The following is a 13,143-nucleotide window of genomic DNA, read 5'->3' as shown; positions in this document are numbered from 1 at the left end:
ACGATCTTGCTTTACCCATCCTTCAAGACTCCTCGTATATTATATTTTTTCAATTATTATACATATATATATATTTTATTTTAGAGGTCGTAATACCTCGCCACCTCTATTTTACGACTCAAACGTAAGGTTCTGTGTGGTAAGGTGTTACAGGAAGCCTCTAGAATTGGGTCCAAATAAAAAAGATCTAATTCCTTCTTATTCTTGAAAGTAAACATCGGTCCACCTCAGAATATGTAAAATATAATCTTTAAAGAACTATAGGGATCCTTTCTCAATTGGAGAACATCTAAGTCGTTCTCAAAGAAGAATTGGAATTGGTTTAATCGAAATTCATCCATTCTTATTAGCAAACACACAATCAAAGAGACTCTTAGTATATGTCTTTAGTCCCTTGGAAAAGTTATTTTCTATTGCAAACACCAAGACATACAAAGATAATTAAAGAATTAAAATTGAAAAAAAAAAATCGAAACACACAAAGAAACTCTAGGAGAGCAATTTAGTTATCCAAATATACATGAATTTTATATAGAATAACAAATATATCTTCCTTAATTAAACAATGATAAAAGATTACAGTTGAACTTGTACGTGGAAATTTGTTCGCCCCACTAATCTAAATGTCACATTCCATCAGAACATACAAGACATCAGATGAAACGTTGCATGTAATACCATTAACTTTTAGATTAATTAATCGAATCTACACTATTAATTAATAATTTGTCGTGACTAAGAAAAGTATCTTAACTACCGGTCTACGGCATTATGGTTTATCATATTGCAAGTGAATTTAATTACTGCTAAGTTGCAATGTGAAAGGTTCTTGATTTGGTCTCAAACATTTACAGCAAAGAGACACACATCATGCCTCGTTTCTTTTTTCCTGTGGAACTGCACGCCAAGTTTTACATTCCCAAGTACAAAGTATATTCAGTTATCAATTTTTTGACAAACAGACGGAAAATAGCACAGGCAAAGATAAAAGAAATGGCACAAATATGTTTATGGAGCAGGCCCTTCAGTTTTGCTGCTTCAGGATGACAAAGACCTTGATCATCAAATTCTTTATCCATTGAAGCTTCTTCACTTTGGTGCCCCCAGTGGCAGTGGTCATGTCAGCAAGCAAGCACATAGCAATGGCAATGCAATGAATCTGTCAAAGCTCATCAGCATTTTCACATGTCCGACGACGCGCTCAAAGCCATTACCTTGCATTGTTCATTCAGTGCCAGAAGTTGAGCCTCTTTCTTGTCAAGCAAAGTGCTCAACCTCACATTCTCTTCCATAAGCTTTTGAACTTCTGCCTCTTTCTGCATTTTCTCACCCTCCAACTGAGTCGTCTTCGCAACTAGCCTGCACCGAAGCAACATGCTATGCAGTAAGGCAAATGTCTCTAGGGACAACCAACACAAGGATTGAAATTTAATTATTATACTCTATTTGTGGGAAAATGAAACAATAATTTAAAATTCCCCAATTTAAAATGTGACATCTATATGTAACACTAATTTAAAAATACCCCACTTTTGCAAGTCAGTAACTAATGGCAATCAAGCAACACTCAAATTGAGGCGTAATACAACAAGCAGGTGTCGAGTAAATATAAACTAAATCAAGCTTTAATAAACATAATATATGCAGAAAGAAGTGTATTGAGGTATTTGCAATCATATGACTTGACGTGGATAGAATAACATATAGATATCAAGATTCATAATGATAGTGTGTTTCACATTATTGTGTATTATGAAATATACTCGCCTTTCAAAAAGCTTCTCAATAGTTTGAAATTGCTTCTCTGAGGAAAGTAGTGTTTCTCTTACAGTGAGTAGGCTGCTAACATAGGATTTCAGAGACTCAAATTCCCGTCTCACTCTACAAAGCTCCTCTTCATTTTCAGCAGCTAGCTGCCTCTGCCTGGTTGTTTCTTCCACCAAACCCACAACTCTCTGTCGCACGTCATTTAGAATATTACTTGTATTCAAAGCAAAACGCTCCATCTCTTTTAACTTCATGGACATATTTTCTAACTGGGCAGACTTCTGTTTAATCTCTTCCTGACTTACGCTTACTTTTTCCTTTTCAACTGCAGTTTCTGATTCTGCCAATATAACCCTTTTGACAAGGGCTTCCATCACATCTGCAACCATCTGTACAGACTTGAGTACCTCACCTAAATAAGCTCCATCTTGTTCATCTAACGAACCTCGCTCATGGCTAATTCCTATCCAAGATTCTTCGCCCGCATCCTCGAATGGAGAAAGATCTACATTCCTAGACCAACCTGAAAATGGTATCCCATTCTTGTCTACAAGGCCTACCCCCTCTAATTCTTTTATGCCACAAGATGCATGGGCTAGATCAGGAACAGCCATGAGTCTTGCTTTCGCTTTTAAGTAAGTCAACAATGTAGAAGCGGTCTTGACCCTACGCCAAAGAACCTCTAAAACTTTATTAGCATCTTCCTCTGAACCTTGCATGTAATCCTTCACTTCCATAAGCTTTGCTTGCAATGCATCCACTTGGGATTGGCTTCTTTCACTCTCTTGCTTCCATGTTTCATGTGATTGACTCAGCTGAGACTTCAAATATGACATGTCAAATCCTTCATCTGCTGCCATGCCCCTGTCCAATGTAATATATTAAAGAAAAGTCTAGGGGGCCAGCAGTTTTATTGAATTTTGGCCAGCATGTAACCAGTAGAAAAAGGTGAGCCATTGAATGAAATCTCACACCAATCTCACACCATCAAATCATCATTAATGGCTAGTTGATGGCTAACAATCACAAAAATTGCTGGCCCCCTAGCATTGCTCATATATTAATGTTAAAAAATTGTAGTTTAAAAAAAAACTCCAATAACAAAGCATATGTATCAGTATAAATATAATTTCACAGGCCCAAAATCCCATCAACTGAAAAGCCTTAACAATGATTTCAGGTATCCAATTCATAATGTAATGTATGGCAAAGCTCTGTCAAAGAGGAAGCCAGAAGATAATGTCTATCACAAAGTGGATTTCACAATAAATTCCAGAGCAAAAAGATGCAGCATATTAAGTTCGAAGCAATATATCAACAAACGAAACTAAAATCACATCACATCATAGAATTAAACTCATCTATACTTTAATCACACAGATCATCCACTTTCCCATTTCTACGAGATATACTTAAAATATGCCCAACAACTTCCATCAATTCACAAATAATGTCTTCTGTAAAGCAAAACTAAGTACAACATATTTTCTGCTTCTTAGAAGCCTCAGAAAGTTTATAATGAACCTATACAGCTACAATACCTCAGAAGATGAACAAGTACTTCAATGGAATTACAAATATACAAATAAAAGATACATTTTGCGAGAAGCCAAATTCCTCCAAATGGACTTCTACATCAAACATTGTCTAGTTAGCACTTGAAAATGTCTTCAAGTTACAAACACACACAGAATTGAATCAACCCATGATCAGCTAGCTACTACACTTAATCTCAATGGCAAAAATAAACAGGGAAAGAAATAAATGAGAATTTTTGACATGGCAAAGCAGCCAACGAAAACAAAATCAACATTAATACATCAAAATGCTGAGTCTTTTAAGCTATATATATTCATTGTCAACAATATCTTTCACCTGCAGTACCTTGTTTCTCTCTCTCCCTAAAATAATATACTTTTGCTAATTCAATGTTGTTTAGACGCGACGCAATCCAACCAATTCATCGCTTTACTATATCTAAAAAATCTAGCAGGACGAAAATTAACGTATAACTGCAAAATTGGGGTTTTTTTTCTTCCTTTTTTGTTTCCTCCCTTCTTTACCTGAGTTTGATCTCGAAAAATCGAAACTTGAGGCAAGCCAAGAACCAGACGGACAAAGTTGAAACAGAATATCCACTAAAACCGAATAAAAAGGAAAACAAATTGATTACGTTGAAACGAAGGGATTAAAAAGTGAGGAACAAGTAAATACAATGCTGGAATCTCGTAGAAGGGGAATTGAAGGAGTTAATTGAGTAAAAAGACGTTACCTAGTTAGTTTTTGCTTCGAGAAAAAGCTTGAAGATCGAGCGAGTTGAGTGAAGAAAATGGGTCTGAGTTGAATCGTCTTCTTACACCAACCCCTCTCTCTCTCTCTCTCTCTTACATGTAAAAGGAGAAAGAAAGAAAGATGGCACCTTACTTGTACCACACAGGCATTTTCTTTTCGTTTATGCTTCTTTCTATTAATTTTCGATTAGGCCTAATTTTATTATCCATACTTTAATTATGTATTTAAATAAAATTCTTACGTAGGAAGGAAGGGAGCTTAGGGCAGAGATAGACTCTTGTTAGCGTTTGAGAGAGAGAGATATTCAGAATTTGAGATTGAAAAATTGATATAGAAAAGAGATGTAAATAAATTTTAGTATTATATTTAGGATAAAGTATACAAGATTAATTATATTTTAGTATTTTATTTGATTTGAGACAAAAATATAGACTAAAATATTTAAAATTATTAAAATATTTTTATTAATTAAAAAATAAAAAAAATCCTAAATTCATCCACTTTCTTTTTTTTTTGTTCTGCATATTTTTTTCTTTTGTTTTTTTTTCTCTTGGTAACTCGTTCTTTTTTGTTCGTTTTGCTGTTGTTTTTACCGTCTGTGAGATAGACGGAGTCAAACTTGCCATAGTCAATCTAGTACTTGAAGTTAAATCTACTGTGTTTCTGTTTTTTATGCTCGCTGATAGTCTGTTATGTTGTTTCTGTTTTCTGTGCTCACCGTGTCGCCTCTATTCCAATTCCACACTGCCGTGTTACCTCTATGTCTCACCATTCTTCTCTTTTCTATTCTGAGATTGTTGTTTTTATGAGATTATTCTTGTTTTTGGTATTATTGTTGTTATTGAATCTGATTTATGAAATTGTTGTTAAATTTAATTGATGAGATTGTTATTGTTGCTGTCGGCACTGTTGTTATTGGTGGCGGAGGTGTGGTGGTAGAATGAAAGTTAGGGTAGGATTGGATGGTGGAGTGAGATGTAGAGTGAAATTCGGGGTGAAGGATAAATTTAGAATATGAAATTTTGAAGAGTAAATTACCAATTATGCCCCCGAATTGGTAAAATGCTGACATAAATAACCCTAATATTTATTAACGACAATCATACCCTCAAAAAATTTAAAAACGCTACCAATCTACCCAACCGTAAGGAGAACCCTTCTCCGTTAAATGGAGCTTGGTGATGTCGCAAATGAAATTCCAACGTGACATATGTATTAGGATTTCAATCCCTATTCTCCCTGTATCCCCAATTGATCAAACCCTAATTGCCCAATTCAAATGAAATGACGAAATTAACCTTAAGTGAAACACCATATTTAACTAAGACTATGTTGGACGCGCGAAACTGAAGAGTTTCTTGGTGGTGGTTTCTGTTTTTCTTCGTCTGTTGTCGCTTTATATTCGTCTCTTGGATTTGGTAACGTCACATGCATTACCACGTTTGGCGTTGATACGGAGTGAAGCAATCGCCGTCGAACAGCCAAGGTTTTGGTAAGCATTTTATATTTGCGTTGTTCTTATTATCAGTCGTTTGGGGTTTGCAATGGAGGTATGATGATGGTGTTTTCATGTGTTGTGTTAGCTGATTATGAATTTTGTGATGATTTTTGTCAGATGGCTACACATATCACATTTGTTTATCACCATCGGGGTTGGTTAGAGAAGGATGCGGATGGTGTGCTGAAGTATAATGGTGGTTTAGTGAGTATCATCGAGAGGGTGCATGTTGATACATGTAATCTATTCCTTGTTGAATGCTTGTTTCTAGATTTAGGTTATACTGGTATAATGAAGTTTATTGGTTGGAGCCAGGGATGGATTTAGCTAACGGGTTATGGGTGCTCAGAAGGGATGCCAATGTGGTTAAGTTGTGTGATGCTGCACTGAGGAATGAAAATAGGGTCCACTTGTATTTTGAGCATCCAGTTAATGCGGATCCAAAGTATGTTGATGAGGCTTAGGTTTTTGCTAACGAAGAAGTTGAGATGCCTCCTTTAGAAGATCAGCAAAATCATGACCAGGAACCTCAACAAAATGAAGAGGAGGAAGGATCTGAAAATACAGAAGTAGAGGGAGCTCCTTCAGAAAATGAAGCAAATCATCAAGATGATCCCCCACAACACGAGGAGCAACAGCAAGAAGAGGATGAACCAACGTTGAATAAAGGGGGGTATGATGAGACATTGCTAGATGAGGCTGCTACTAAAAAGCTTTCTAATCAAACTCAGGCTGGAACAATTGAAAATGAGGCCCCCAATTTAGGAGACAATCATCAAACTCATGTTGAAGACCAGGAGAGGCAATCTAATCCTGAAGAAGCTGATGCCAGGGGAAGAAAATGCAGGAAGAAACATGCGAGATCCCAACCATCTGGTAGAGCTCAACCTGCACCGCAAAACAATAGTGATGCACATGCTGGTTAGTATATGAATTGTAGATCCTAGTAGTAATGTCGTTTATTTTTGGGATTGTGTTTTACTTGCCATAAGCTGTTGGTTAATTAATAACCTAATCATATGAATGCGTAATATTGTTGAATTAGATGAGGATGCCTCTTGTGGGGTTCAAGGTCGGAGGATTAATCGAAGACCCCGTCCATCCGGATAAAGAATTCTGCCACCTAGGAAAGAGAATCAGGCTCCAAGGGTGGTTGTTCCTAACCCAAATGACCATGATGAAGAGCCAACTGAATATCAGTATCATTCTGAAGAGCTGCACACCCCACCCGGTTCTGATTCTGAGGATGAAAACTCGGTATTCCCTCAACATAATCCTGATACAAAGTTTGGCAAAATTAGACTGGATTTAGGAATGGAGTTTGGCACGATGCAGCAGTTTAAGAATGCAATCATGAAGTACAATATTCAGATAGGCAGAGAGGCATTTTTTCTCAAGGTTGATCCACATAGGTGCAGGGTCATCTATTACAACGAAACTTGTCCATGGAAAGTTTACTATGCAAGGAGAAACCAGCCACCTAGTTACCAAATAAAAACTTTAGTCGATGAGCATACATGTCCTAGGAGTAATAAAAGCAGGTCAGTCACTTATAAATGGGTGGCGGAGGAGTTGATTAGCAAGATTAGGATTTGTCCTAACTTGTCCCATAGGGACGCTCGAGATATGTTCAAGGTTGAGTTTGATATATGTGTCGGAGAGAGGATGATGTTTAGGGCAATGGAGAAGGCTAAGGATGTCATTGAAGGCACAGAAATGGAACAATATTTGAAGTTAAGAACTTACTTGAATGAGCTGCGTAAGGCCAACCCAGGATCCACTTGTCATATGAGCACAACCCCACAACAAGAAGGGTTGCCTAAGTTTAGAAGTCTGTACATCTGTCTAGATGCATGCAAAAGGGGATTCAAGTAAGGATGTAGGCCTTTTCTATGCCTTGATGGAGCATTTTTGAAGGGTTATTTTGGGGGGCAGTTACTGACAGCCGTTGCTCAGAATGCCAACAATCATCTATTTCCAGTTGCATATGGAGTAGTTGACGCAGAAACAAAGAAAAATTGAAAAGAATTCCTAGAGTATTTGTTGAAAGATATCGGAGATCATAGGCAATTTGATTGGAACTTCATGTCTGATAAGCAGAAGGTTAGTACATAATTTGTGTGTTCAATTATTTTATAGTATATAATGTCTAACTTAGTTATTGACAGGGGCTAATTCCTGCTCTACAAGAAGTTATGCCTGTGATTAATCACAGGTCCTGTACTATGCATATGTCGAGGAATTTTAACAAGCGTTGGAAAGACCTAGAACTCAAGCAGTTGCTATTTCAATGTGCAAGGGCACTGACTGATCAGGAATTTAATGAAAGTATGGATGCCATCAAGAGAATTAATACTTCTGCCTAGGAATATCTGTCTAATTATGAGTAAGAAACTTGGTCAAGATCAAGATTTTCTACTTGGCCTAAAGTGGATAACATAACGAATAACAATGCTGAGTCACTTAATGCAACCATGGTGGGGCTAAGAGGCAAGAGCATCATAACCATGCTAGAGGAGATTAGATATTACCTCATGAAGACTATGGCAACGCACAAAGATGCACTCATGGCCTACACGGGAAAATTGGCACCTATCCAAATAAGCAGATTGGAGAAGGAAACGAAGGAAAAAAATTACTGGGAAGCTCAGTGGGTGGGAGACGATGACCACAGTGTCTTTGAGGTTAGAAAGCATGGTCGAACAGTTCAAGTCAACACTCACGAAAGGACTTGCACTTGTAGAAAGTGGCAACTGACAGGTCTACCGTGCTGTCATGGAGTTGCTGCAATTCAAAGAAAAAATCAACGACCAGAAGATTATGCCCACCATTGGCTGACTATGGAGGCATACAATAGAACATACAAATTTCACATAAACATTGTCCCTAGTCAAGAATATTGGGCTGATGTAGAGGGGCTACCGTGTCTCCCTCCACCTTATAAGAGGCCAATAGGAAGGCCTACAAAGAAGAGAGCACGACATGAATCAGAGAGACAGAGTGGGAGCCAGTACAAAATCAAGAGGAGCTATGAAAAAACTAGTTGTAAATATTACAAAAAGGTAAATAAAAACTCACTTGTTTCACAACTCTTGTTGTTGACTGTTCTCATCTGTTGATGCTTGGAATGATGTTATCTTCGTAGGTGGGACACAATTCCAGGACCTGTCCTGATAAGAAGACTCATGTTGCAGCTGAGGAAGATGAAGATGCACAACAAGCACCTCAAGCAGGTCAGCCGACAACAGGAGGAATTGTTCCACCCGAGGGCTTACAAGACATGTCAGACTCAGAGCAGGAAATGTTTTGGGAGAAAACCATGGATGCAGTCGAAGAGGAGCTCACCCAAGGCCACCCACACTCTGAAGCTGATGAAGAGGTAGCACATTTCTCAATAATTGATATTTACACTAACTTCACATGTACTAATTAGAGTTAATTTATTATAGGCCAACATGAACACATTCAGTTCAACAAGTCATGGTGAAGAAAGGAGAGCTGCTAGATCCAACCCTGCAAGGAGACCAGCAAGATCTACCAAGAGTGCTGCAACAACTCCTAAAACTCCTTCCAATACTGTTGCGGCTGCTACTGCATCTACTAGCAAGGAAAGAACCAGGGTAAATATGCCTATTAGGAGACCCATCTTAGCCCCACCGATTCTGAGGCCCACAGCTACAGCTCCAGCAGCCCAACTCACTATTTAGGCCCCCACAAATAAGGCCCATTGCACCTTCTACAAATGCTGTTGCTGGTTCAGGAGTTCCAGACTCCATAAGGACTCCACTTGTGTCAAATGAAACCATGAATGGAGCATCTAAAGCAACCACTTTTAGGTTCTCAAATTTCATGCCAAATCAGTCAGTTTGAAGGAGACTTGGCTGTATAATTAGTTCATCTTTTGGGTTATAAGTTAATATTTAGTTGCAATGGTTTATCTAGTTTTTGGGTTGTATGTTGATATTTAGTATGGTTGGATATTGCCTTTTGTTGGACAATTTGAGTATTTTGGTGTCTGGTAATTAGACTGATTAGCCAGTATACAGTATTTTGGTTGGAACAATTAATGCTAATGCTTAATGTTATGCAGACTAATTGTTTCGATTTTAATCTTGTGCTTTTACCAATTTTGATTTCTTAGGTCTATTTGAAATTAGTTAACATATCTCAGTTACCTTTTTTAGTTAGTTGCACTTCACTCCATTCATGCTTTTGTTAGTGATGCAATCGAATTCAACACATAGATCTAATTCCTTAACAAGTGAGTAAATAGCCACAACAATGTCAACATAACTTCTACACAACAATAACATATAACATTCATTAATAAACCCTGTCCTACATGTATCCCTTGTCCTATCTAACCAAACAAATCAAAGTCATACTCAAACTCAGTACAAGTCCACTCAGAATGAAACACAGAAGCAACTCAACTCTCTTTATCTACTCTATCAACATCTTTCGATCTCTGTGTGTCGTCTCAGTCTCAACACTGATAAACCTCCCTTTCAAGACTCCACATGCATTGCATACTACTGTGCCATTCTTAGAGCATTCCTCCACCCCAGCAGATTTCTCATTAGTTTCGTCCATCCACTGAAAATTACGGCACCCAGTGTTCTTCATCTGCCCAACACAAAAACAGTTCATCAAGCTCAATTGTCAACGGGAGGGACAAATGAAGCAGAAAAATCATACATACCTTCCACAGAGGACACCTGAAAAACCATCTTCCTGGGTTTCTCCTCGTCTTCGACTTCAAGGCCACCACCTGAAGATGGTAGAAGCATGTCCCATCATATGGCTTGCTCACATGTTTTTCAAGCCCTTCAAAGCTACAATTTTTCATAGACTGTGTCCTTCGATTACAGGTAGACATGACTCTGCTTCCACCATGCCTGGCAACGGTTAGGGTTTTGCTTTCTGCTAAAATTGGAAAAAATGTTCTCACTCAATTCTATATAAGGGAGAACAGGGATTGAGATCCTAATATGGATGCCACGTTGAAATTCCGTTTGCCACATCACCAAACTCCATTTAACGAAGAAGGGTTCTCCTTACGGTTGGGTAGATTTGTAGCGTTTTTAAATTTTTCGAGGGTATGATTGTCGTTAACAAATATTAGGGTTATTTATGTCAGCGTTTTACAAATTCGAGGGCATAATTGGTAATTTACTCAATTTTGAATAAGAGCATTTGAAGGGAAAAAAGTCATTAAAGCTTTAGTCCCCGTTCAAAAAAATTTCAATCTACTGTATCCCCAATTTTTAGAGGTACTGAAATACTAAAATTTTGGGAATGAAGACTAAAATTTTAGTATCAATCTTTGAGTCAACAAACATGATACTGAATGTCAGTCCCCTAATCTCTATTTTAGTACCTTAAAACAAATGCTACCTTGTAGACGGAAACTTTTAAATAGAGAAATAATAATTGCCTAATAATTAGACATGATTTCCTTCAAATTTTATCAGTTACATAAATATATTTATACATAACTAAATTGGATTGGTCTAGTGGTTAGATCACTAGCCCACTTAAGCAAGTGTCGAAAGTTTAAAAAATTAATTAGTCTTAGGTTGAAATCTTCGAAAATCTAATTATCACTTTATTCTAAAAAATTTTATACAAATAATTAATTATATACTATTATACCTTTAAAAATAACTATTTTTTAAATTCACTACTTTAAAAGTTATTTAAATGTATAAAAAAGTTTAACCTTTTTTTACTAATAAAAACCTTAATATATCTTTAGCGTATATATTAACTAAGAGTTTAATTTTGATGTACTAATAGTATAAATTTTTTTACTCATTTATTCAATTACATCCATTTTTTTTGTAATTATTCATGCAGTCAATACAAAAAATTATTTTTATTGATGTAGTGTTACGTAATTAAATTCATGGATAAAACTATTTTATATTTAAGATGTATCAAAAATAAATTCTATAACTAAATCCTATTTATATTTATAAATATCAAAATAAAATTATTTATAGCATGAATTCAGAATTCACCATTATGTTGGTTATCCTCCTGTTTTTTTAAGAGGTGATTGGTGTGTTTTGTATTGAGAGGGATGATTAATTTTTTTTTTTTTTGGGCTCTTGATTAAAAGGTCAATTTTTCTGACTGGCAGTGGCTTAGACGTAGAATAAGGCTCATTGGAGTTGCGTCCTTTTCTCTGACCCACAGATTATATTGGTTTGGGCTTTACTCCAAACCATTTACCAATCCACTTTTGGTTGACTATGCTCTATGAGTCTATGACTTGAGCCAATAAGATGAGGGTGCTGGATTATTATTGGATCAGATTCAAGCATTAAATATAAGGTGCCTTCTATGGTACCTATCATCTTATTGTACCTATGGTGACTACAAAGAAGTTTACCAATTATTTGTGGACATTTGGTAATTGAAAGCGTGTCACTAAAAGTGTTGCTTAAAGAGAAAGTGTTACCCTTAATCGTTAACTTGGCTCTGATACCAAAATTTTTTATTTGGATTCTTTTAATTTCTTTTTCGAAATTTCTATTTGTATAGGTGCTTTATAAAAAGTATTGACCATAATTTTTCAATCTTGTTTTAGTTTATAATATTCTTTTTTGCATGGATTATTGTATATAAAATCTTTTATCTGTTTGTCTTTTTCTTTAATATAATTTCTCAAATCCTTAATAACTTCTTTTATTTCTTCACTTTCTCCTGTTTCTAAATATCTGTTTAATTTTTCAATTTCATTCTCCATTTTTTCTTTTAACAGCTTTAATTCTTTTAAATCATAATATGGTGTTCCAGGCATTTATAAATTTTTTAAGTTTAGCTCCAACTTGTTTATATTTGTTCTTATTTCTATCCTTTTTATTATAAGGTCATTAATTTCGAATTGAAGATTATTTAATTCTCTTTTATACTCCTTTATTTTACTTTTTAATTTTTTGCCCTTTTTCTTTTTATTTTATTTTCTGATTTTTCAATCTTTTTATGCTTCATTATTTATTTTAAAATTTCTGCAAACTCTATCATCGATTCATCACTATTTTCTAGAGATTCTATTAATTTTTCTAACACTTCAACTTCTCCTTTCAATTTGTCATAGATTATTTTTAGAGCTTCAAATGCTCTTTGATTTATTTCAGAAAACTGTAAATAATTAAACCGATTTTTTTATTTCAAAGAGCTCTTGTTTCTTGTCTTGATAGGTTACATATATTTTCTCTTTATTTATTGTCATAACTTAGTGTTTAGGGTTTCATTTAATTTTTCGACCTTTTTTGTTAATTCTTTTATTTCAGAATTTTCTTCTTTAATCTTTAACTTAGATAAACTTAAAGGGCTATTAATTTTAGATTCTCTTATTTGAAAATTCGATAAAACTAATTTTCCTGATGGTTCTTTTAGTAAAAGAACTGGGTTTTCAATAGCTTTATATTTTGGTATTTCTGTTTTTACAATTTTCTGAAATAATTCATCGACATAAATTCTTTCTCTGTTTTTAAATATTATACTATGATGGCTATTTGTTAAAGCATAATTTATTGCATATGTAATTGAAAATGGTTCATCGTCTTGTTCCATTA

The 13,143-nt window shown here is 35.5% G+C and overlaps 1 protein-coding gene across 1 annotated transcript; it reads right to left on the bottom strand.

Annotated features, from left to right (window-relative positions):
* Positions 1-847: 847 nt before the first annotated feature.
* LOC107488092 (uncharacterized) lies at positions 848-4,261 on the bottom strand. Its single transcript, XM_016108788.3, has 3 exons — positions 4,040-4,261; positions 1,768-2,631; positions 848-1,359 (listed from the first exon to the last, which is right to left on the bottom strand). The coding sequence occupies exons 2-3, from the start codon at positions 2,625-2,627 to the stop codon at positions 1,182-1,184; spliced, it is 1,038 nt and encodes a 345-aa protein (XP_015964274.1). The 5' UTR covers positions 2,628-2,631; positions 4,040-4,261; the 3' UTR covers positions 848-1,181.
* Between the last annotated feature and the right edge of the window lie 8,882 nt (positions 4,262-13,143).

The sequence above is a fragment of the Arachis duranensis genome, chromosome 5 (genome assembly GCF_000817695.3).
Source record: "Arachis duranensis cultivar V14167 chromosome 5, aradu.V14167.gnm2.J7QH, whole genome shotgun sequence".
NCBI classification, from domain to species: Eukaryota; Viridiplantae; Streptophyta; class Magnoliopsida; order Fabales; family Fabaceae; genus Arachis; species Arachis duranensis.
The sequence above is the reverse complement of the archived record's forward strand: the minus strand, read 5'-3'. Positions and strand labels throughout refer to the sequence as shown.

Bases quoted from the DNA above. Each gene is read 5' to 3' on its own strand.
- LOC107488092 (XM_016108788.3), bottom strand. From the start codon at position 2,627: ATGGCAGCAGATGAAGGATTTGACATGTCATATTTGAAGTCTCAGCTG. The intron at 1,360-1,767 runs GCGAGTATATTT...GCTTCGGTGCAG, and splicing joins ATTGAGAAGCTTTTTGAAAG to GCTAGTTGCGAAGACGACTC.